The sequence below is a fragment of the Melanostigma gelatinosum genome (assembly GCF_949748355.1).
Source record: "Melanostigma gelatinosum genome assembly, chromosome: 5".
NCBI lineage: Eukaryota > Metazoa > Chordata > Actinopteri > Perciformes > Zoarcidae > Melanostigma > Melanostigma gelatinosum.
Window position 1 is genome coordinate 6,502,135 of NC_136638.1, and position 23,447 is coordinate 6,525,581.

General features: G+C 43.7%; 2 protein-coding genes across 5 annotated transcripts; both read left to right on the forward strand.

Annotated features, from left to right (window-relative positions):
- Positions 1-139: 139 nt before the first annotated feature.
- Positions 140-17,191, forward strand: LOC306777384 (long-chain-fatty-acid--CoA ligase 1-like). Of its 3 annotated transcripts, none has more exons than XM_079268467.1 (21): positions 140-183; positions 7,187-7,558; positions 8,027-8,141; positions 8,619-8,683; positions 10,013-10,114; positions 10,561-10,660; positions 10,760-10,935; positions 11,245-11,277; positions 11,368-11,419; positions 11,532-11,605; positions 12,175-12,252; positions 12,597-12,731; positions 12,916-13,050; positions 13,848-13,943; positions 14,155-14,227; positions 14,327-14,415; positions 14,505-14,621; positions 14,768-14,911; positions 15,030-15,134; positions 15,878-15,949; positions 16,062-17,191. In XM_079268467.1, exons 2-21 carry the CDS (start codon positions 7,364-7,366, stop codon positions 16,200-16,202), a joined length of 2,097 nt encoding a protein of 698 aa, XP_079124593.1. In that variant the 5' UTR covers positions 140-183; positions 7,187-7,363; the 3' UTR covers positions 16,203-17,191. The 3 variants fall into 3 exon arrangements, with proteins under 3 accessions (XP_079124593.1, XP_079124592.1, XP_079124594.1); XM_079268466.1 differs by lacking the exon at positions 12,175-12,252 and adding an exon at positions 12,362-12,439; XM_079268468.1 differs by lacking the exons at positions 140-183; positions 7,187-7,558; positions 8,027-8,141; positions 8,619-8,683; positions 12,175-12,252 and adding exons at positions 8,810-8,927; positions 12,362-12,439.
- Positions 17,192-17,785: 594 nt separating this feature from the next.
- Positions 17,786-23,337, forward strand: cenpu (centromere protein U). Of its 2 annotated transcripts, none has more exons than XM_079269263.1 (13): positions 17,786-17,824; positions 18,303-18,357; positions 18,573-18,660; positions 18,845-19,067; positions 19,848-19,932; positions 20,068-20,142; positions 20,230-20,311; positions 20,782-20,905; positions 21,036-21,114; positions 21,418-21,465; positions 22,356-22,417; positions 22,631-22,787; positions 23,033-23,337. In XM_079269263.1, the coding sequence occupies exons 1-13, from the start codon at positions 17,820-17,822 to the stop codon at positions 23,126-23,128; spliced, it is 1,179 nt and encodes a 392-aa protein (XP_079125389.1). In that variant the 5' UTR covers positions 17,786-17,819; the 3' UTR covers positions 23,129-23,337. The 2 variants fall into 2 exon arrangements, with proteins under 2 accessions (XP_079125389.1, XP_079125390.1); XM_079269264.1 differs by having other exon boundaries at positions 22,985-23,116.
- The last annotated feature ends 110 nt before the right edge of the window (positions 23,338-23,447 follow it).

The following is a 23,447-nucleotide window of genomic DNA, read 5'->3' on the forward strand; positions in this document are numbered from 1 at the left end:
TTTGTGATTACTTCAGAATCTCCCAAATGGAATAGTGTATCCTATTACACTCTTACTACCATGTAACGTTTATTATGCGTAAGAACAGATTTTATTTTGAAATATTTTATCCGGAAGTGTTCTTACACTCTTAGCTGCGCGTGGTCAGGACCAACAAGAAGCTGGGAGAACATCCGCTAACAGGTGGGAAGTAACTTACTTCAAACTAACCAGTTATTGTTGGTATATTAATGTTGAACCAAACATGTTTTTGTGTATTTGTTTGCTATACTACATGCTTTACAAAATTGTACAAATGTAGCACACAAAACCCATGTAGTGGTATTGAAAGATAGGTCAGGTCGAACTATTCAGTCAGTGTGAAAAAACATTAATACTCGTGACAGAGGAGAGAGACAGTTTTGTCCTACTTTTTTTATTCATTCGGCGTTCAAATGTATTAATTCATCACTTTCCTTTCACTACAGTAACGTTACACCACGGAGTCTGCGCGGTAAACCAGTTGTAACGTTAGTTCACTAGTTAAAGTGTAGCGTTAATTGATAGACTGTTAAAATGCTGCTGTAACGTTACGACTTTACGTCAAAATGGCTTCAGGCACATTTAACGGATTCTGCACGAGCTCGCTCCCTGTTTTCTAAAGCTTGAACCGGGTTTTCCGTTCATGTTGCTGTTTTAATGGTTCTGCAGTTGACCTTTTGGGTCCCGTCACTGCTGTCAGAAGGTTACGCTGGAGCTGAGAATGAATAGCGAAAGTTTTGTTTTCCAAGAGTTAGTGACACTAGTCCAGAGTGTTCAATAATATCAATAATATCTCAACACTACCGTTGAAAGTCCAATGGTAGTGAGATATTATGTCAACGGCCGGTTCTGCATAGACTTGCATTGCGGTGGCTGGCTTGTGTGTGTGTGTTAGTATGCATGACTGCAGTAAAGATAAAATACTATTCTGTAGAAATATATTTGCAAAGAAAACATTAGACAGGTGGACAGAGACTGTTAAATATGACGACTGGGGTCTCCATGACACTGGCACTGCAGGTTTTGAGGTGAAAGGTGACTCGTGTCTGATTGGCTGACATCTATGAAACCACTCTTCTTTCATTGGTTCCTTGGTATGCATGCCCCCCCCCCCCCCACACACACACACACACACACGTGTCACCCCCCTCTCTCTTCTGTCTGGCGTGGCTCTTATGCAGGCGCTGTGCTTAAAGCGGATCAAGTGCCACAGGCAATCAGGACAACTTTGATTTTGCAGTCGCTGAAGAATATTCTACTGATTTACTTTCGGAACAAGGTGCTCCTGTAAAACATATGAATGTATGCACAACGTAAATCAATGTGAAGTGAACGGAGCTCTCTTTGTACAAATAGAATGTAATGGAGTACAAGTATATAGAAGCATGAAATGGAACTACTCTCATCAAAGTCCTTGAGTAAATGTGTATTTAGTTCTTCATTGGCACACCCATATTGATACACAGTGATGCCAAAGCACTGAACAAATATTAACATATGCTTACAATGTGTGCAGAACATTTTTTCAAACAATACATACAAATGTGTAATTATTCGACAATCAAGATGCAAAGGTAAAAAGTAAAGTCATTAATGTAAGATAACACAACCATGAGTCCCAGAAACCAACCAGTATTTCCAATTCCTACCTTGCCTAATGTGTGCTGTATTTCAATACATTTATGATAGTATGATTATAGAAAACAATGTATATCAGTCTCAGTCAGCTGATCCAGTGAAGGTATGCTATCACCGACTGATTGAGCTGAAGAATGTCTGTGACACCACAGTCTGAAACGAAAGTACATTTCTGTGATGGCGTTCTCAAAGGGACAGACATTTCTGAGGGAAGTGAAGCTCGGATTCAATGTCAAATGTGCCCTTTTTTAATAATCAACCTATTTAAAACTTTACAAAAGCAACACTGATTGTTGTATGAACCTCATTTGTGTACAAACTGCCGTCCCAGATGAGTTCTAGCTGAAACGCGTTTGTTTTTGCCCACAATGAATAAGAAGACGTTGGTGCTTTGTTCCTTTTGGGTTTAAAGTATTCCCATTGAACTGAACTGTAACCATGCACAGCATTGGATTTGTTGTTTTTTAGCTGAATATTGTCAGTGTTTGTCAGGCAAAACCAGCAATTTAAGGACTTAAGAAATTGTAAATCTAACTTTTCAGTATTTCGGGACATTAATTAGCCTCATGGATTCTAAGCACAGACCCGATGTGAAAGCAACAACAGTATACACCACAACGCGCTGAGTCGACAGGACAGCTTCCTCTCTGCAGTTCTTCCTTTGATCAGCTTTTATCTCACTCTCGCCTAATCATCTCAGCAGCCCACAACTGGGTCGCAGGTCACTGGGGGAAAGGTGAGGCGACCAGGCCGCTGCTTTAACCTGGTGGCTTTTACAAAGCACTCCGTTAGGAAGTCCCATTTCTATTCATGTCCCATGGAAGCTACAGATGAACGGGGCTGTGTTCATGCACAATACACTATTGTGGTATAAGATATGCTATATATTTTACTGTGTAGGTAACCGCAATTACAAAGATCCCAAACTCAGAGTGATTGATCTTCCAGCCTTTACTATCTCATTGATATTCTCTGTGGATTCGTACGTTTATTGATTGTTTACACCAAGTCAATCAGGCCGAACGTCTTGCCGCGAGCAGCCAATCAGAGCCCTCCGTGGAGCAAGTGTGACCTTTGATTGGAAGATTAGCTGAGTTGTACCTTGTAACAGAATCTTTGCTGGGTGTTTTGTCCCAATGGTTTATATATATATATATATATAATATCCGTGTGTCCACCGTGCGAGAGCAGAGCGAGTGGGCCAGTTGCTGTAGCAGCAGCAGTAACAACAGCATTCCCACGGTCGCTGTCGGTGGACGTTCAGCTCAAGGAAAGCCACTGTCTCACTATTACAGGTGAGGGGGGATTCAAAAGAATAGAACGGTACACTGACATACAGAAACAGCTCTGTGTTGTTCTTATAGAAGGTAACAACAACACGATCGTCATCTCGTCTGTCTGCGTGCAGTTATTGAAACCTATAGATGACGGGCGTAGTCTTGTGCGGGTTGTTCCAGCTTAGAAGTTGGCACAGTTTGAAGTATCTCAGTGACTGTGGGAGAGTTGATTTGTGGCAAATACCTCCGATTGATAAAATGTGTTGAATGTCTTTGATCCTGTGATATTCACAGCAGCTATGAGTTGTATTTGTATGTGTTGTGTGTAAGCTATGTTGTAGTTTTGAACCTGTAACCGTGGTAAAGTAAACTGGAAGCTTTACCCACACTTGAGGCAAAAATGGACAAACTTGAAGCAGAACTTTAGAAAGAACATAATCTTCCACATAATCACAAGCGAAACGTTTCATTGGTAAGCTTCTGGTATGACCTTGTGGTGGTGAGTGTTTGTTAATGTTGACATTATAGCTCTGGAACCGACGATATGTCTCTACTTATGCTATTCTACATCATAGTATAACATTGTCGCTTGTGGCCACAGTGGCTGGTGATGACATGGGATCATTTTAACGCTCATAGTATTTAAAAAAATATTTAATTTCAGAATGAGAAGAAAATATTTCTTTAAAAATGCAAAAAGGAAACCCTCCTGCAGATGTTACATTACATTATTGTGTCACCATGAGACAAATAATACTGACCAAAATCCTCTCTTTATGATGTGATATCATTGCCAACAAGTTAGCATGTCAACTGAGGGGCTTATGAGAATGTACGGTAAGTGCTTTTCACATGCACTCATCAGTGAATATTCACTGCAACAAAGAGGGGAATGACAGTAAGAGACTCACCATGTGTCTGTCTCCTCCGTATGCTAATGGAGACTGATTTGATTTGCTAAGCTTTGGTGTCAAATGCAGCCGGTCAGTAGAACTAGTTGTTCCAGGACATTGTCTTCATCCCCAGGGTTCACATGGAGGTGGACCTGTCCCCGTATTACCGGTACATAAAGACCTCACACTCTGTTTCTAATCAGTTTATTCTTAAACAGCTCTTCTGCTCTGTCGCCTCGTGTGTGTGTGTGTGTGTGTGTGTGTGTGTGTGTGTGTGTGTGTGTGTGTGTGTGTGTGTGTGTGTGTGTGTGTGTGTGTGTGTGTGTGTGTGTGTGTGTGTCGCCACACTGAGAACCTCATTCGCCGCCTGTTAAACAAAACCTGCTCAACTTGTCCTCAGAGAGTCTGTTAAATATACGATACATGATGTAATTACACTACAGTGTGAGCCGCTGTTATTATTCTACAGCAGTAGCAGCAGAATAAAGAGAGCCGGCTGTAGAAACACCGTGTTTCTGGAGGTCGACCTTCAGTGAGCGTGGATTCAAGAATTGAAAAAAGAGAGATGGTGTCCGACATGAACACAGAATGGTTTTGGTTAGAATCAAAAAACACAGGACATGATGTTTGTCTGTCCTTTGTGCCACGGTGGTGAGCACTTCCAGGAAATTAACCTTGTTTTGAGTGGTTGACGATCGACAAGTGGGGGTTTTCCGGCTTGAGTGGGGTGTAGCTTGGTTTGGTTTAGGTTGTAGAATTTTGGGACAGTTTGGCCCAGAACACATCATCAGTAATGTTCCCCTGTGTCGTTGAGTGTTTCGGCCTTTCAACACGATACAGCCTCCCCAAGGGCGGCCAGCTGCAGGATGATCAGCCCTCAGCTTATCATGCTGCAGCTGGCCGCCCTATATAGCATCGGTCGAGTTTAAATTTCCGACTGGGAACTCCGAAATACCAACTTCCCAGTTGAAAGTTAACGCAGCATCAGATCCACCCTCTCGTGTCACTTCTGGTTGCCAAAAAACAAAATGGCGACAGCCAGAATGCTGAACTCGGGGCTTCTCAAAACGGCAGTCCACAAACGACTGTGACCACGTCCATTTCTTACACAAGACGCAAGATTTGTCCTTTTTAGCCAGGCTGGGCTCTAGGGAGGGCTCTGGTCAGTCCATCACTTTGGTCCTGACAGAAATAACTCAACAACTTCATGTTGGGATCTAAGGGAGCGTGTTTGGGTTATCAGCATTTAAGAAACTGAATTCTTGACATCAATAGAATTATTGATGTATGTAACAATTATTAATGATTATTAATAAAAACGGGGCACCACCCTGCGAACAGGGACCAATAACCAAACGATAAAACTAAGTCTCATAATTAGTAGTCACTCATAATGTCAATAGTCTGCGTATGACTATACATTCAGTGACAGTGAAGGTTTTAAGTTCGAGCACAGGCTACTACATACAGTCTTATCAAATACATATGCACAAGTAATCACAGACGACTGCTCCTGAAAGTATAACAGAGTTTATTAAATCAAAATAATAAATGATCAGATCAATTACTATTGCAACCAACAAACGTTATCATACAATTTTATATGCCTAAACTAAAGAATGAATAAAATGGATGAGAGTGTATGTCTGTGTGTGTGTGTGTGTATGTGTGTGTGTGTGTGTGTGGGTCTGTGGGTGAACAGGAAGGAGTCTTACAGCTACAGCTAGACTACAAAGATGGCGGCGTCGAGTGACGCTGGCCGAAAGGGGAGGGGCCTTAAGAACTACAGCTAGAAACTACAAAGATGGCGGAGTGGAGTGACCCGGACAAAATGGCAGAATGGGGCTGCTGTACGTAATTCACGTGTGCCGATGCAGCACGTGTGTGAGGCGCTCGTTTGAACGAGGTTCCCCAGGTGTAGAGCTAGGAGCTGTGTGTGTTACGTGAGAGGAGGAAAGAGAAAAAGGTGGGGGCTCATTAATCATACTTCTGCGTGCGGTCCGCGTTGTAGTGAGCCTGAGTTGCTGGTTCTATCACGCATAAATATACCGCTGTCGTCTTTGAACTGCCGGTAACATATGCCGTGATAAGCCACGCACCTCAGCTCACTCACAGAGTTGATTTAATGAGGAGAGAATACTACACGAAGTGTAATAAAACAAATGAAAGAAATCAAATGAATCCCAAGCAAACAGTCATAGTTAATACACGAATACAGCGGAACTTCTCTGTTCCGTAATGATTGCGCAATATCTCGATATCACGCGACAGTAACTTAAACACACAAAAACACGGGAATATCAACATATAAATGAATGGCCTGAATTAAACTTAAGTTAATTTAAGCTAAGCTATGCCCAAATGCCAAGAACCTTACTTGTAGATGCTTCGTTGCAACGTGGAAGTGTTCGTGGCAAAGCTGTCCTTTTTCTTTGAGAGGAAGGGGGGGGGGCGGCTTCTCAGCGCGGCGTTTGAGCTGGCGCTGTTTCGGTCCGTCGTGGCGTGAGCTCGTTCTGGAGCGAAACGCAGACGTGATCAATCCTCGCTTCAGGGAGGATGACCTAACTTCGGTTGAGACGACGTGGTCCGTAGGTCTCCCGGTAATCATCGGTCAGGAGAGACGTTGTCGTCTTTCCTTCGCCGGAATGTGTGCACCAAAAGAAAAAGAAACAAAAAGCACTGAACTGATCGCTGAAGCAGATTCGTTATCGCGGGCTGAGTGGAGCCGTACTCAAAGTGGAACACTGTCGTTTCGTCCAGCAAAACGGCTCGTGACCTGACAGGGTTTGAGGGTTTGAGGGCCGTTGTTTCCTCGTGGCCAGCGTTGCGCTGGCGGGGAAAGTTGGTTCTTCTGTGGCCTGGACGGGGGGGGTCCGAGCGAAGAGAGCGTGGTGTGCTCCCTGTTCGACGGAGGTCGACGGGAAAAAGCATTGAGGTGTGATCTGCAGGCACTTTTGTTGGACAGTGGTTGAACCACAGGGGTCCTGGGGTCTCTTGGCCTTCGGCCAATGAGATTGCCGCGGTTACCATGGTTATTTGGGGGGGGGGGGGAAATTCACACCCTAGTGTGAAATCCCTTTGCTCTTATCAACTACAAATCAGGATGAACCCTTTGCTCGACAAAGTGAAGGCCTAATTCTCTTTGTCCACAGCACATATTTAAGCCATATAACAGACCCCAACATTCATTACTAGAGGGTAGAATTGTGTAAAGATTTAACTAAGCACAGTACAAACACACAGCATGTGGGATCTTATAAGCAACACACCTAAAATAATTACCGATTAAAATGACTTGAAGTGACAACTTTATAAATGTAAACAAATGAATAACCGGTCTTCTCTTCCTCTCTTTAGGTCCCCTCCTGGCCAGCCTCCCGCCTCACACACTCCGTCCTACAACACACACTCCTCACCTCACCGCAGGGCCATCAAACACAACCAACACACCCACAATCCTCCACTCCACCCACGTTCACAAACGGGTACACTCTCCACACACACACACTCCCCTTACAGCTCATCAGCAGCATCATGCTGAGCCAGGGCTTCCTGCAGAAGCTCAGGTTGCCAGATCTGGACGATGTCAGCGAGTACATCAGGAATGTCTCCACCCCGATGTTGGTCAGCGTGGGGGCCGTGGCTGCTGCGACAACCTACTACCTGGCAACACGGCCCAAGGCCCTGCCACCGGTTTGTGACCTCTGTATGCAGTCCGTTGAGGTTCCGGTGAGTTTAATGCACGGATGTGTGATTTAGTGTGTCCCGATACACAGCGTGCCAAATGCAGTATGTCGGCCCACAACTACCATATCTATTGTGACACACAATCCTTTGTGCAGCAGATACATGAGCAAGAGGGTCAGTTGTATGTCCCAAATGAACAGTATGTATTTTGTAAAAAGAAACAGTTACCATACATGCAGAATGTAGACTGATGAGTCAATTTTCTTAATTTGAAGAAACAAATCAGAAATAAAAACCAAAAAGCAAAAACAGTTCAACTTCCTCAGCCATCAAGACACTACTGCATGATTCATGTTTGTCAATCACTAGACCTGGAAAAGTGCACGCGCAATGACTCAGCACTATTTCTCAGCCAGCCCCACAATCAACCGAACTGTAGCTGTATGTGGATGAAACATCCGAGCAAGAGACTGAAGCTGATGTCGGATCAATCGTTGTTTCTTTTGTCAGGGTGGAGAGCTGGCACGCCGATCAGTTCTGTTGAACGGAGACGCTAACATGTCTCACTTTTACAACGATGCCAGGACAATGTATGAGTTCTTCCTCAGAGGAGTCCGAGTCTCCAGTAAGTCACAAATGCATTGATACGTCATATTTATTTTAGCTACTCCAGGCTGTCAGCCCAAAAAGCAAAGAAGCCTTTCCTCGTACCCGTGGTTTAAACATGAATTAAAGTAGAGCACATTGTACTTTGTTTATTGTTGAATCTTTTGACTTATTGTGGTTTACTTCAATGACTGAGCCGTGTTCTTTGACCCTGCACTTTACTGAACACTATAAGCCCCAAAGTCTCGAGTCAGCAGTCTTCCCTGGTTACATCACAACATGTTGCCACCACTATAAACAACGTAGTTCAACAGCTGCCCAGAACCATATGTGTGTTTTTACAAAAACATGTCTTATATGTCAGCAGCAGAGTATACGGGCTAGGAAGGTACAGTATGTATGTGTGATAAGAAGGTGGATTAATATACGTAAAAAGATCTTTGTTTTTTAATCCCCCCCCCCCCCCCCCCCCTGTCGCTCTCCGGTAATCCTGAAGATAACGGTCCCTGTCTGGGCTCCAGGAAACCAAAACAGCCGTATGATTGGATGTCCTACAGAGAGGTGAGAGTCACACATTATAGCCTTAGTGGGGCGACACAGTGGTGGTTTTCATGTATGAATTTGGTGTCTAATGCAGCTTATTTAATGAATCGTATTTCCTCTAGCTCTGGAAACGATAACGGGGCATTTCACCAGTTTTACACGTAAAGTTCGGTTAAAGCAGCTACAAGGAACTTTCATTTTTTGGCGTCTCCTGAGGACGAAAGCGGAAGTTTCTTTTCCCGGAATGAAGACTGCATTTCCCGTGAGCACCACCGCCTCATGTCGTAAAAATCTTGATCTGGCTAATGCATGCAAGAAAGATGCATTAGTCACAAAGAGCTTCACATTACTTTGGGGCCCTTGCTTTGCTTGACAAATGCAGCTAAAGTTAGCTTCATTCAACCCATTTTCGCGCCAGTCTTCTAGTTGTTCTTGTTTACTTATGTAGGTCATATAGAGGCATCAGGAAACACTTTAGACTGTTCGATAACTAATTAAACATGCCTTGTAGTACCTTTAACATGTGAGGAGTACTACTCAGTCTGTGGGAATAGTTCTTTGTCTTCTGTGGCTCTGGAGGAGAAAATAACCCGGATGATGTCGTCAAGGTTATCTCAGATACGTCACAACCCGGCTCAAGGCTACACGAAGAGGAGACCACATGAAGAGTAGCATAACTAAAAGGGTTTATTCTAGTGTCACTGGTCTCCTCTCTGAAGAGGCCTGTCCAGAGAGGGTTGTCACAGCTGGCAGGTTATACATTAATAACAGAAAGCCTGCCTTATAAACGGGTTGTAGAGTTTCAAAGTCACGGGCATTTACATGGAAGGAAAAGTGCGATCGAGGTGCATTATGGGACGTGTGCGATCCAGTATGTTTTCAGTTTGACCCACACTAGGCTCTAAAGTCAGAACATCTAGGCCTCTGCTACATCGATTTTGATCATTAAAAATAAATAAAAAATCTCGAGTCCTCCAGCTTCATGGAAGAGCAACACTAATCACTCTATTACCCCATTTAAATGTAACAGTCATGATTACAGTCTCCGACTACCAACGCTATCATTTCCTAACAGGGAACAGATTTGTTTACAAGTTGTCTCACTCGTAAAGCATTAATTCAGCTCAAAGTTAAATATTAATGGGACATTCCAGCAGAGTGACCGCCATGTTTTATGATCTGATTACAACTGCTGTAAAGCCAGTGGCCTCTGACATGTTTACTGTGGTAGTAACCGTGCATTTGAGTGTTTGGTATTGATACAAAAGTCACCACACATGGCATATGCCCTGTGCCCTTATGATTGATTTAATGAGGCTGAACAAAGGGTGTGTGTGTGTGTTTCAGGTAATGGAGCGAACAGAGAATCTGGGTTCAGCATTCCTTCAAAAAGGACACTCCAAGAACACAGACCCCCACGTTGGCATCTTCTCTCAGAACAGACCCGAGGTATAGACGACCTTTACCCATCGAGCCTGATCGCTTTAATATCGCACTGCTTCACTGACCCATAACGTAGACACACGTGCATATTTTTAGATTCAATGTGACTTTCAGTTTTCAGAGGATATCATGATGTCCGATGTCCATTGTGAATAAACGTCAAAGATTCTGCTTGGCATCACATTTTTAGGTTTTCTTCAGGATCAAAGTAATCCAGTTCTAGTTGTCTGTACAGTGAATAAAGGAACTGCTAGTAGCCAATTCAGCTTACTTTAAATGGTGCTGATTAGCCAAAATATGAACAGAAAAAAGGACCAAAAAGGGGTGTTAAGTTGTAGGCACAGTGTACATCACTGAACCATGGTATCAATATACTTCCTGTGTACAGTCCTGTGTACAGTTTATAATCATATTAGTGGCTTATCTGCTATTACGTGTGTGTGTGTGTGTAGTGGACCATCAGTGAGCTGGCATGTTACACCTATTCTCTGGTGGCAGTCCCTCTGTACGACACACTGGGAACAGAAGCCATCGGCTACATTATAGACAAAGGTAAACCCCAGCAGTGACATCACAATGACATCATCAATGCCCTTATATGGCAGTGTTTTAGTGGCGAAGAACTGCGTGTGAGCTGATCTGTTTCTGCAGCCTCCATCTCGACCATCGTGTGCGACGTGGTAGATAAAGCCAACCTGGTGCTGGACTGTGTCCGGGACAGGAAGCACTCTGTGAAAAACATCGTTCTGATGGAGACCCCCAGTGTGGACCTGGTCCACAGGGGGCAGCAGGCTGGAATCCACATCCTCAGCCTGCAGGAGATGGAGGTCAGCAGGTCTTTCTTATGTCCCTTAATTCCTCTGCCCTTTGTTCTATGTTCAGTTGTTTATTTTTCTCTTCACTTAGTTTGGAAATATTCGGTTCCCTGACGGGGAGCCATAATGTGCTGGTCACCTACATGACCCTTTATAAACCCGTTGAAAACTAGTTTGGCTAGATTTCTTCTTGTGGCGCCTTCATTCAGTTGTCATGTTTTGTTATCTAGATATTGTTGTTATTACTGTGTTCTTGTCATTTTCTCTGTCACGTGATCTCATCCACAATGGCTTCATTTATGTGCTTTTGTTGTTGTGCAGGCCATTGGGAAGGCCAACTATCAAAAACCAGTGGTAAGTAAACAGTATCCTGTCAAAGAGCGATTACCAGTTAATACTTCAAATGGTGACGATGTGTGTTCTGTGGCACCGTTTGACCTGCAGCCTCCACGACCTGAGGACATGGCTCTCATCTGCTTCACCAGTGGAACAACAGGTCACACACACACATGAGTTTCACCCAATACAGTTTCCATCAGTATCTTAAATACACCTTTCGTATACACTTAAACTCTACAGAAATGGTTTGTGTGTGTGTGCGCTTTCAGGAAACCCAAAGGGAGCTATGTTGACACATAGAAATGTTGTGTCTAACTGCTCAGCCTTCATCAAAATTACGGAGGTGAGTGTGATTCTTGAGCTGTTAAAGTTACAGTGAAACAGTCAGAGCTCCTTTATTAGGAGGACTTTTAAAGGATTTCAATCAAAGGGTTTCCTGCTGTACCTCCTTTCCTTTTCCATCTCATGCTCTCCCTCTTCCTTTCCTTCTATACCTTCCCTTCTCTACCTCTTCCGTTCCTCCCCTACTCCCTACTCTACCTCTATCTTTCCTTCGCCGAAATAAAAAATACATAAAATATCTTACAATTACTCATAATATGACATGACTATAACTGACACAACTGTTTTTACTGCTGTACTAAAACAGATTTCACGTTTTAAATTTTTGAAAAATTTATGAAAAACGTGAATTCAGAGAAACTCAGAAGGAACATAGTGCGATGCAGTGAAAGCACAGGATAGACAGCAATGTAAGAAAAGGAGGAGGTTAGTGCAGATTGAGCTTTGTTGGTTAAAAATACCTCAAACCCTCCGAATCCGTATCCAGATGTGCCACCTTATTGAAAGAGGAAGAACCACGAATGAAACATTATCAGTGTTTGTTGGTGAACTCTCCCCTCTTCTCTCCAGTCGTACGCTAAGACCACCTCAGAGGATGTCTTGCTGTCTTTTCTGCCTCTGGCCCACATGTTTGAGAGGGTGGTGGAGGTACAACCACTGACTGTTTTCCCTTCCTGTCGGGTTCATGTCCATCGGTGTGTGTGTGTGTGTGTGTGTGTGTTTGTCTTCCTGTCTGTGTGTGCACGCCGTGTTTTAGGTTTCCTGTCCATTCTCTCGCAGTGACGTCCATATTTCCTTCCTGCCCTTGGCTCATATGTTTGAGAGAGTAGTCCAGGTATTGTTTGTCGCCTTAGTTCCCATAGTCGCCCTTTTTGTTTAAGATCAAACATTATTCCTGCAAACCCTTGTGTGTTAACCTCCCTTTCATTGCATACTAAGCTCTGGTGGCCTCTTAACTCCTCCCCTCTCTATCTTTCTGATATTGCTGACAGGGAGTGATGATCGTGCACGGAGCCAGTATTGGCTTTTTCCAGGGAGACATTCGCCTGCTGTCGGATGACCTGAACACACTGAAACCCACTGTGTTTCCTGTGGTTCCCCGACTGCTCAACAGAATGTATGATAAGGTAGGTGGTGCACAGTGTCTGCTCAGAGGTGGAGCGCTGCTCCTGAGTCTGGTGAATGTTCAAGACTTCACCGTAAGCACCATTTTGCATGAATGTAGCATCAAGATAAAGGATGGTGATGATGCTGTTCCTACTAATTATGGTGAGCCTGCGTGTGTGTGTGTGTGTGTGTGTGTGTGTGTAGATCTTTGGGCAGGCCAACAGCTCCCTGAAGCGCTGGCTGCTGGGATTCGCCTCCAGGAGGAAGGAGGCAGAGATGAGGAGCGGCATCGTGAGGAGAGACAGTATCTGGGATCAACTCATCTTCTGGAAGGTTCAGGTACGCAGAGCCAGCAGCACGGTTTATAAACTCCTCGCATGTCACTGTACGGTCGGCTGCTACATGTCCACCAATGTGTGTTTTTCCACGAGGGCTGGTTGATATGTCCGATTCATTCCATTCACTTGACGTTTTGTTTTTGAACAATCTGTAAAATGTCTCCATTAAGTTATCTTTACATATATATAATATATATATATATCTATATATATATCCTGGTACATCATGGTACATGTAGGCCCTGCTGTCAATGTAGTGTGCATCAATACATTTCTTTTGCTGCAATGAACTACATTTACCATAATCACTGATTGTACTTCCACATAAAAAGTGGCAAATGTTTCCCTTTAATGTGAGCCCATTAGTTTACAGTTTAGTCTAAACTCAGACACTTTGTTTCCTGGTGTTTGAAGACACGTGTAGGTTTCATGAAGTCAACGCAGACACAGGTTTAAGTCATATGTAGGAGGACTGATTACATTTAGATTTTACAGTTTCACTTGTTTATTATATCTTGCTTTACTTTACGAATGCTTCTTAATATTGCACAACATGTTTTCTGCTGCAACATTGCAGGAGATAAGCTAAGATTATCTTAGCTTATCATACCAGGCATTGATTCATCTCCTAAGAGTTTACCCAACAGTAAAATGTGTATCACATTGTCATCAGCCTCAGACAGCTGTAAAGGCATAAACACTATGTGGCACCTTCAGATTGACATGAATGTGTTGTGGATGTGAGTCATGTGACTGATCGAGCTGTCGGGCTCTAACGCAGCATGCTGCCCTCTACAGGCCAGCCTCGGAGGTCGCGTGCGTCTCATGCTGACGGGAGCTGCTCCCATCTCCCCTACTGTGCTCACCTTCCTCAGAGCTGCAGTAGGCTGCCAGGTAACACACACACACACACACACAGGCCCTTGTTCCACATGTTATCTATGTCTCTTTCTATCACCTGTCCTGAAAATCTGGAAAAGTAGAAATGCAGCGGTCTGATCTCGACATCTGTCCCCAATAGGTTCTACATTGCATAGTCCTGTGCTTGTAGTAGGGTTAGTAGTCATGATAACAATACTAATCATGTGTTCTTTCTTTGTCTCAGTTCTATGAAGGTTATGGACAAACAGAGTGCACTGCTGGATGCACCATGACCATGCCCGGAGAATGGAAAGCAGGTATTAAATAAGAACGACTTCGTTCATGCGTCACAGATCTCAGCGCTCTGAGCTACAAAGAACAAGTTGATCACTCTGAACTTGACCTCATGCCTGCAGGTCACGTTGGAGCTCCTCTGCCCTGTAACTCACTGAAGCTGGTGGACGTGTCCGAGATGAACTACCTTGCTGTGAACGGCGAGGGAGAGGTGAGACACAAAGACAAGCACACGTCTTCACAGAAACTCTGTCTTCTACCACAATATCACGTCACTCATACGTGTGTGTTTGTTTCTAGGTGTGTGTGAAGGGCCCTAACGTGTTCCAGGGCTACCTGAAGGACCCCGAGAAGACTGCGGAGGCCATCGATGCGGACGGATGGCTTCACACGGGGGACATTGGAAAATGGCTTCCTGTAGGTTAAGTAGTGCCGCTCTGACTTATGTTTAAATCATTCATCTCAGCCTCACACATATTTATTCTGACCGGAGCTGATCGCGTGTCTGACGGCCTGTGGACGTTCGATGATGTAATGTAATGTGTGTGCATGTGTGTGGACAGAACGGCACGCTGCAGATCGTGGACAGGAAGAAGCACATCTTCAAGCTGGCACAGGGGGAGTACATCGCTCCCGAAAAGATAGAGAACGTGTACATCAGGTGCGATGCAGTGGCGCAGGTCTTTGTGCATGGAGACAGTCTGCAGGTAGGCGGAGGACATTCTCACTGTGTATGTGTCATGGATGTGTGTGCTATTCATTCCTGTGTAACTGCCGTTGCTGTATTTGCTGTAATTAACTTGTAAGTATCGTGTTTATCTCCAGGCGTGTCTGGTAGCAGTGGTGGTACCTGACCCCGACTTCCTGTCTAGCTGGACCAAGAGGACTCTGGCACTGGACGGCAGCTACCAGGAACTATGTGACAGACCGGTAATACTTTACACAGTTTGATCACAGATCACACACGAAAGGAAACTAGGATCTAGTAAACAGCTGTATTTCTTTCTAGTTCATCTATTTGTCTCACAGGAGAAAATACATCCACTAGAAGGGCTATAAAGTGGTGTGAAGCTGATCCGAGTATGTTTATTGACATAATAAGTAATCAGCTACCAGCACAAGACTGGGCTCCCGGTTGTAACACCTGAACACCAACTGCAGAAGTTCTTAGTCGAGGAGAGTCCTCAACAGTAAGCAGAGAAGTCCAAAATGGATTCGTAAAAGTAACTGAAAAATGGTGGAAACATCCAGCTTTGATCACTGCGAGCGGTTGCTTTAATGAATGCAAACTTGAGCAAACCTTCTGAAAAAACAGAAAACAAAAGACCAATTCAAGGATCACTATGTGTTGAATTATTGTAAAAATGTGCATTTCTAATAGAGTTCAGTAACATCTATTTTAAATAAATGGAAAAGAACCTGATTGGTGGTGCTGATGGAGGGGTACTTGAGTTCATCTGGTAGGGCTGTGGGCTACATCAGGTTGGGATCTACACAATATCAGGTGCTTAACATGTACATGTACAGTCAAATGCAATCCAATAACTACTACAAATACTGCTCTGAAACTTCATTTTGAATTAAGACTGTATCAGAAAAGCGTAGCCCATGCAGCGAGTGTTAATTGAAGTGACATCATTATTCTGAGGTACCTCCCTTTATTATCTGTTCAGGAAGTCAAGGCGGCCATCTTTGAGGACATGGTGCGATTGGGCAAGGAAGGAGGCCTCAAGTCCTTTGAGCAGGTAAAACACTTGAGTCATCTTTTCCTGTGCACCACTTGGTAGCTCTGTAGACTCTGCAGTGTTCATCCAAATGGTGTCCCTGGAAGTGAAACATGTGCGTGTTTCCTTTTAGGTGAGGTCCATCTACATCCACACCGAGCTGTTCTCAATCGAGAACGGCCTGCTCACTCCCACGCTGAAGGCCAAGAGGAACGAAATGCGACAGTACTTCAGAGCCCAGATGGACGAGCTGTACGCTGGGATCAAAATGTAGGAGGAGGCCAAGAAGGAGGAACAGAGACACACGGGCTACCAAAGGTGTTCGTAGGGGAGAGGAAGACGGGAGCACGAGCTGAAGCTCACAGACGTTGAGTCCTCACGGCCAGTAACACTAGAAACAACAGCAACAGGAGGCGCTGTAGCTTTTAGTGGAACTTGATTCAGAGCCCTTTAGGATCTGTGGCACAGAATACAAGACCTCTGAAGGTCCAGAGTAGCTTAAAATACACGCGTCTATTGATGAAATAGTTTTGCCTTTGCTATGTACAGAACAAAATGCTGTGATAACGTGTTGATTCTAATCGGCTATTTTGAGATATTTTCATTCAGGATGTTTTTAAAATGGAAATATCAAAGTGCAGCTCTGTAGCATCTCAGGACTTTACTGGCAAGAACCACACACAATACCACGCACACACACACACGCACGCACACACACGCACACACACGCCTTTTCATTTCAAGCATAGCAGATGACTGACCACTGAAACGGGTTCCCAAACAGCTCCACACACTGCAACCTCTTTCTCAGATGTCATGGTTTCTTATCTTATTGTGTTTCTGGAGTTTGTTCGGGAGAAAGTTTGAATCCACAATGGATAACGGGTTTCTGGGTCTAATTAGCACCCTGTTAACCAGCCGAGTGAGCCATATTAAAGATAATCTGAACAAGGCCAGGTGGAAACAGGGATGCAGGTACTGAAGAACATTCAGGACAAAGGGAAACTGTGAGTGTTTTTAATTTATTTATGGTCACATAAAGGGAAGAGATTTGCTAAAGGGATCTGTTTTCTTAAATTATTATTACATGCTGAAGAAGGGTGAAACTATACGTTTCAAAATAACACTGTTCACAATCTAAATGAAATCCTTTTGAATGTTGAAAGTTTTAATTTGTTGGAAGTACTTTTGATCTTACTATAACTGTTTGTTCTGTCATCTCAGATTTGTTTTGTAAAGATTTTAATTAAAAAATCATCAAGACAGCTGTGTGATATGTCCTTTGCTTCATCAGGTCTGTGTGATCAGGTAAAACTATTTAAATATGTAGTTACGTTTTAGTGAGTCTCATATTTACTCCAGGGATCCATGAGACCAGGACATTTATTCCAATATCTTTTATTTAGTATGGATTGTATTGTTTATATGCACGACACTAAATTAACAAAAATTAAAAACATTTATTCCTAGGTCCTGAAACTACTGTTGTTGTAGTTGTATTGTTATGAATATATAAATTGTACTGCTGTTTTTCTCTTTCACTTTCGCTTAAAAAAAGATCCTCTGAGCAGATACTGAACCCTTTCGCTCTCCGTAGGATCTGCTCGGGGAAGCTGTTTTTACTATCTTTTTTACAAAATGCAAGTGCAAATATTTAATAAAGGTAAACTACATCCAGACTATGTCACCGTAAAATGAATGCTGAAACGTTTTGATTCATCCACATAAACTCATTTTGGGAGGTCCTGTTTTCGTCATAAATTGTACCATCTCCCACCCCTGTGTTTCTGGAATGGTACAGTCCGGAACTTGAATCATTTTGCGGGAAGCTGCTTCTATCCAATTCGAGCTACGGACTTTTCAAAACAAACGTGTTTGCTACTTGTTCCAAATGAGGTGAGAAATATCCATTTGAAGTTATAATCGAACCCATATATGAACCCATATCTACAACACACACCGCTCTTTATTATGCTGGTAAATTCACACATTTCATTTAAAATTCTGACAACATAAGTAGCGATTAAGTAGCGATACGACGTTGGCCTGCTTGTTGACCTTAACGTAACGCTAGCTAACGCTAAAGCACAACTTGTTGAATAGCTTCGTGCTGTTCGCAACCGACACTCAGTAACGTGAACAATAACGTTACTGTAATCTGGAAGATGTGTGTGAGCAAAGTGGTCAAACCAGCATAGCTTTGGCCTTTGTTTTAAGTTGTGTTATATAGTGTATACGCACACCGAATGGCAGAGAAGCTAGCGTTAAGTTTAATGCTAACTAGGGACCCGAGTCATTCGTTTGGAGGTGTCACCTGGTTGATGAGGAAGAGGATGATGATGATGAAGAAATGCCCCTGTCTTTGTTTCCACAGTGCCAAAAAGGGCAGAAGAGCCAAAGTGCTCACGGGGCCACAACAGCAGAGTCAGGTGAGTTGGTCACTGTAGCATTTGCACTATGATTTGTGATAACAGCACTGATGGGATAGAAACGGGTCAGTCCCTTGTCAGCTGAGTTTTTCTTCTCTCAGTGAAACGCAACGTTATGCCTGTAATCGTGTTATTACACCTTGTTGTATAAAGAAAGCGTGATCGACTGTAAATTGTGGAACTTGAATTGTTTTCTCTGTTGTGTTTGAATTCAGAAAGGTTCATCTAATGATCAGATGGATTCTCCCAACCTGTCCGCTATAGACAAAGCTAGCTTCCTCGAGGGACTGCAGCCGAATTATGGTCAGTTTATTACACTGTATCATGATCCATGAGTCTTGAAGAAAAGCAGATTTTACAGTAACATTCATGCTTGTTTCTTCCTGTCTTTCTCAGTTTATTCGCGGTGGCCTTGTTTCCAGAGTCTAGCATGATGTCAAACCACCAACATTGTGCTGACCAGATAACTGTCTGTCTCGCTTACAAGGTAACCCTCTGCACAGCACGGCCGTGGAGGAAGATCTGAACGTCCCAGAGGAGGATCAGCGGAGCGGAGGCAAAGCCGGGAGGAAGGAAGTTCCTCAGACGGCGAAGACCGCTGTAAAACAGCGCAGACCTGCAGTGAAGAGGAAGGAGACGGAGAGGGACGGAGCGAATGAGGAGGAAGAGGAGAAGAGAAAGAGGAGCAGGAGAAGTACTGGAGGGACGAGGTGAGGTCACAGAGGTCCCTTTCCAGTCTGCCATGATGATGATAAACCATCCACAGAGACCGTGATGATGATATCGGTCTATAAAGACATTCTTTTAAAGAATGTCTGACATGTTATTGAACAAAATAGTATTTATTACACAAATAGTAATATGAAAAATAAGTACAGTTTCTGACTGAGTATTTACATGACATCATCCTTACAGATGTAAGGCAAATTAAAGGTTATCGTTAAATATCAAAGTGACGAGTGAATCGGATGGTATCAAAGTGATGCTATATCGATCCGTAATGAGTCGTTACAGACCATGTATCGAGAGGAGTATCCAATCGGCTTGAATAGGAAAAATACACAGCTGTGATACTGAATAGAGATCTATATACACATACCAACATGTCAACTAATATACAAGACACATGCATACACTCATACAGCCATAACTTGCCCCCAAAGCAAGGGGGAAAAGAAACCCATACACAGGAAAACTTCACAACAAATCTTATAGTAAAAACAGAAGAAAGGTGAAGAGAAAGATGATTTACAAAGACAATTACAAGTGAAAAAGCAAAAGAATTGTCATGAAAAGCATCCAGAACAATGAGTCTGGTCCGGGTCCAAAGGGTCCGGAACGTGGATCAGGGATTAGAGTGAAGGGTCCGTTGAGGGGGCGGCTTGCAGAAACGGTGGTGTGGCTCATAACGGCCGTGCACGTTCCTATTGTGAGAGCTAATATTCTGTGTTCCCATCAAATCATTAATCTTGTCTCTGTGTCCCAACAAGGCCGGTGGAAAATCAGCAGAACAAGAAAGGCAAGAAGAGAGAGAGTGAAACAGGAAGTGGAAAGTCCAGTGACGCTGCGCCACAGGTGAGCCACAAGCAAGTGAAGGATGAAGTGTCTCCAACAACAAGGGTAGCATCTATCGTATACCACAGTTATGCTAATAAGATCATAGCGACTTCTTGTATGACTCGTGAAGAACATGTTTGTTTTTTCTTCCAGGAGAAAGCTGACCCTGTCTATAAGAGAGTGCTGTCCTCCTCTGAGGAGGAGGGGGGGGGTGAAGATGGGAGTTGGGTGAGGACTCCCGGCAGCAGAGCCTAGCATTCACAGGAATGTGCCGTTCATTTGAACTCTGTCTTTGCCTTTCTGTTGTTTACTCAGATCCCGAGTCCAAAGAAGGCCATGGTTTTAAGTTTGGGCAGAGGCAGGAAGTCTGATCAGTCCAAATCTAGAACTTCTTCAGGTGAGGGGAGAGAGCGACAGAGTCCCGTCAACATGCGTTTGAACTCTGCGTGAAGGAACGATGAGAACCTAGAGTTCCTCTCTGAGAGTTAGATAAGAACTTGTACACCACACTCTCAACTCTGCACATTTAAATATGAAGCTTGAGCCAGGAGACGGTTAGCGTAGCTTAGCATAAAGACTGTTGGGCCGAGCCAGGCTAGCCGTTTGCCCCGTTTCCAGTTGTAATGCTAAGCTAAGCTAAGCTGACAGATGTTTGAAGAGTATCAATCTTCTCATCGAACTCTCAGCAAGGAAGCATTTCTTTAAAGGTTTCTGTTTTATTGTTACACAAAACACAACAAGAAATCGACCCAATGTTTCACATCCAGAGTTCAGCTGAATCGTTCTCATTTATTCTATTGCAAAATTAAACATGTTTATTTACTATTCTTCTTGAACTTTGAACCACAAAACTTGTTCCACGTGAAGGCAGTGCGTCTGCAGGACCAGAGAAGGCCACCAGAGACCAGCAGAGGAGGAAGAGACGTGGTGGGGGAGGGACAGAGACAGAGGTGGTGCTGGAGGCCTTCCTGGACTTCTGTGACCAGTACAGGTGAACGAGGACATCCACACAAGTAGCCTGAGCTCTAACCCACACCATAACAACTACTTCTATCCACCAGTTACACTTGTCTATGCAAATACTACAGTTGGGGAGGATTACGTGTGTGTGTGTGTTTCAGAGAGTCTGTGGAGTCTAAAGCCGTCAAACAGGCTGTTGATTCTTTCTCCTCCAATGTGGAAGAGCAACTGTTGGAAAAGGTCAGACTTTAGCTCGTCTATTTACTTACTCTTGGGACATTTAGAGATTCAGATTTACTTTTGTTCACCAGAAGAAGAGAAACACTCAACTGAATTAGGATACAAATAAATAGTTTAGTGCTTATAACCACCTTTTCCCAAGGTTTTCCCCCCAAAATATGCCGCTATGACATCATCATGGTGTTGATTTAGTGCACAATAAATGTGATCCTACTCATGATAACATGTCCATCAAAACAGAAGTGAATAATGCTGATTCAAACCGGACACGTGTCTGTTCTCTGGTGTTTCCTTCTCTTCCAGATCTCGTCTTCAAAGGAGTTCAACATTCTAAAAAGACAAAATGCCAAGGTAACTATGGCAACCCGCCCGGCTAGAGGCTTTAGGGATGGGAATAGAGTGACGCGGGGATTCTGTGTGTTTGGAGGCTAACCGCACAGGTTAGCATCTCACCGGTGCCCTCCACTAACAGCCAATGGCTTTGTGTCGTTGCATTTTGGATCAATTCAGAAAATAATCTCTGTGACAAACGCACGTTCACGTAACTGTTTCGTTCAAGAAAACTGATCTTCAGCGCGAGCAAACAACGTTTTGTGGTCTCGTTTAGCCACGTGTTAGCAACCGCCTCCTTTAAGACACAATAAAGCTTCAAAATTCATAAGAGGGCTATTTATTGACATATTTTATATCACAGTTCTTGTGTTAACCACAGACCTTATTTCAGCCATCTCCCCAAAAACACTTTGAAAGATCACTTTGACTTTGAGACGAGAGAACCGGGAGTGCCTAAAGTGCTGACTCATGTCCGTGATTAGGACTCATTGCTGCAGCACTCCTCTCGGCCGGTCGTTGAACCACTTTGGTCCACATTGATGAATTTTGGAGTGCCATAACATTTGGTGCAGACGATGTATCCCCCCCTCTGGATGAATGATCATGAGTTTGGTGATGCTCTGACTTTTCTTCCAGCGCCATCGTCCGCTCAAAGCTATGACTTCTCCTTTGCTTTGTTTAGTGAACAAATACCAGCAACACCACAGTGAACATTAGACACTGCCTGCCAAGCATCAGCATGTCGGCGTTGTCACTGTGAACATGTTGTGAGCATGTATTAGCTCAAAGCACCAGCGTACAGCCTCACAGAGACTCTTAGTCGTGTTGCATAACACCGGGCCGCTTCATGGCAGCCTGTACTTACTTTTGCTTTCGGTCCCGTTGGTGTCTGTGTGCGCATGTGTCAGGTGGCGTCTTCGATCCGCACAAAGACGCAGAGACTGCTGAAAGCCAAGTATGAGCTGATGAGGTGAGAGGAGGTCCAGATGCACAACACACACCAGTTTACTTTTCTACAAACTCAGTTTACTGTAAGATGTTTACTGTCTGTAAACTCAAAATATATTTCGTCATCAAAACATCCACAGGGATTGCCAATTAGACGCACCATTGACACATAAAAAAATGTCTTTTCATTGTTAAAATCTATGATTAATAACTTTTACGCTGTGTGATCGGTCAGGGCAGAGAGGCAAGCGTGGTTGCTTGAAAAGGAGAAAGCTGAACTTGAAGTCCGGTTGGCCGATCTGAGACGAGGCCGCACCTTTCTGCATGACATCAGCGAGCTCAACAGACAATACCTGGACTACCGACACAAACGCCCCAAAGAAAAGGAAATGGTATTCACACACACACACACACACACACACACACTCTCAAGTCACATGAAGTGAATATTGACCTTAGAAATAATGGAAATCATAACCTGATTATTGTCTGGTTATCTGTGTGTCTTAGCCTTAGGTATAACTTTAGCAACACAAACTACCGTTACCTTGATTTGATGCTTCATAACGTTCTAATGAACGTCCCGTAGTGACTCACTGCTTCCTTTCCTCGTCTCGTCTCGTCCCGTCCCGTCCAGTACGGGGCGTCCAGCTTGCCTGCTCTGCTGTTGGAGACCAAGCATATTCAGGGAGCAGAGCATCAGCTGGGAGTAACCGACTCAAGAAACAGCTGAGGAAGAACAAGACTCAGAAATAGTACGCCATGCCTTACCCACACCGAATGTACACCGGTTAAAGACTCAAAGACGGCCGTTTCAAAGCCCAGTACAGAAAACGCCTTCACATTTTGGATTATGTGTTGTGGTACAGATGTCATTATGTATATAGCCCAAATCCTGCCCATCCTGGATCATTGTTAGATTAATAAAAACAATACTGTAAGTATAAATAAATGCAAAATAAACCATTTTTCTTTATGGTGTTTTTTCTTGACAAAATAATGTAAGAAGTTCTATTCCTGGGTGATTTTAAATGTGTGTTGTCAAATTGGTT

Coding starts and splice junctions, on each gene's coding strand:
- cenpu (XM_079269263.1), top strand. Junction 20,906..21,035: donor GACTTCTGTGACCAGTACAG/GTGAACGAGGAC, acceptor TGTGTGTTTCAG/AGAGTCTGTGGAGTCTAAAG. Junction 21,115..21,417: donor AAGAGCAACTGTTGGAAAAG/GTCAGACTTTAG, acceptor CTTCTCTTCCAG/ATCTCGTCTTCAAAGGAGTT.
- LOC306777384 (XM_079268467.1), top strand. CDS start 7,364: ATGCTGAGCCAGGGCTTCCTGCAGAAGCTCAGGTTGCCAGATCTGGAC. Junction 8,684..10,012: donor ATTGGATGTCCTACAGAGAG/GTGAGAGTCACA, acceptor TGTGTGTTTCAG/GTAATGGAGCGAACAGAGAA. Junction 15,950..16,061: donor GCCTCAAGTCCTTTGAGCAG/GTAAAACACTTG, acceptor GTTTCCTTTTAG/GTGAGGTCCATCTACATCCA.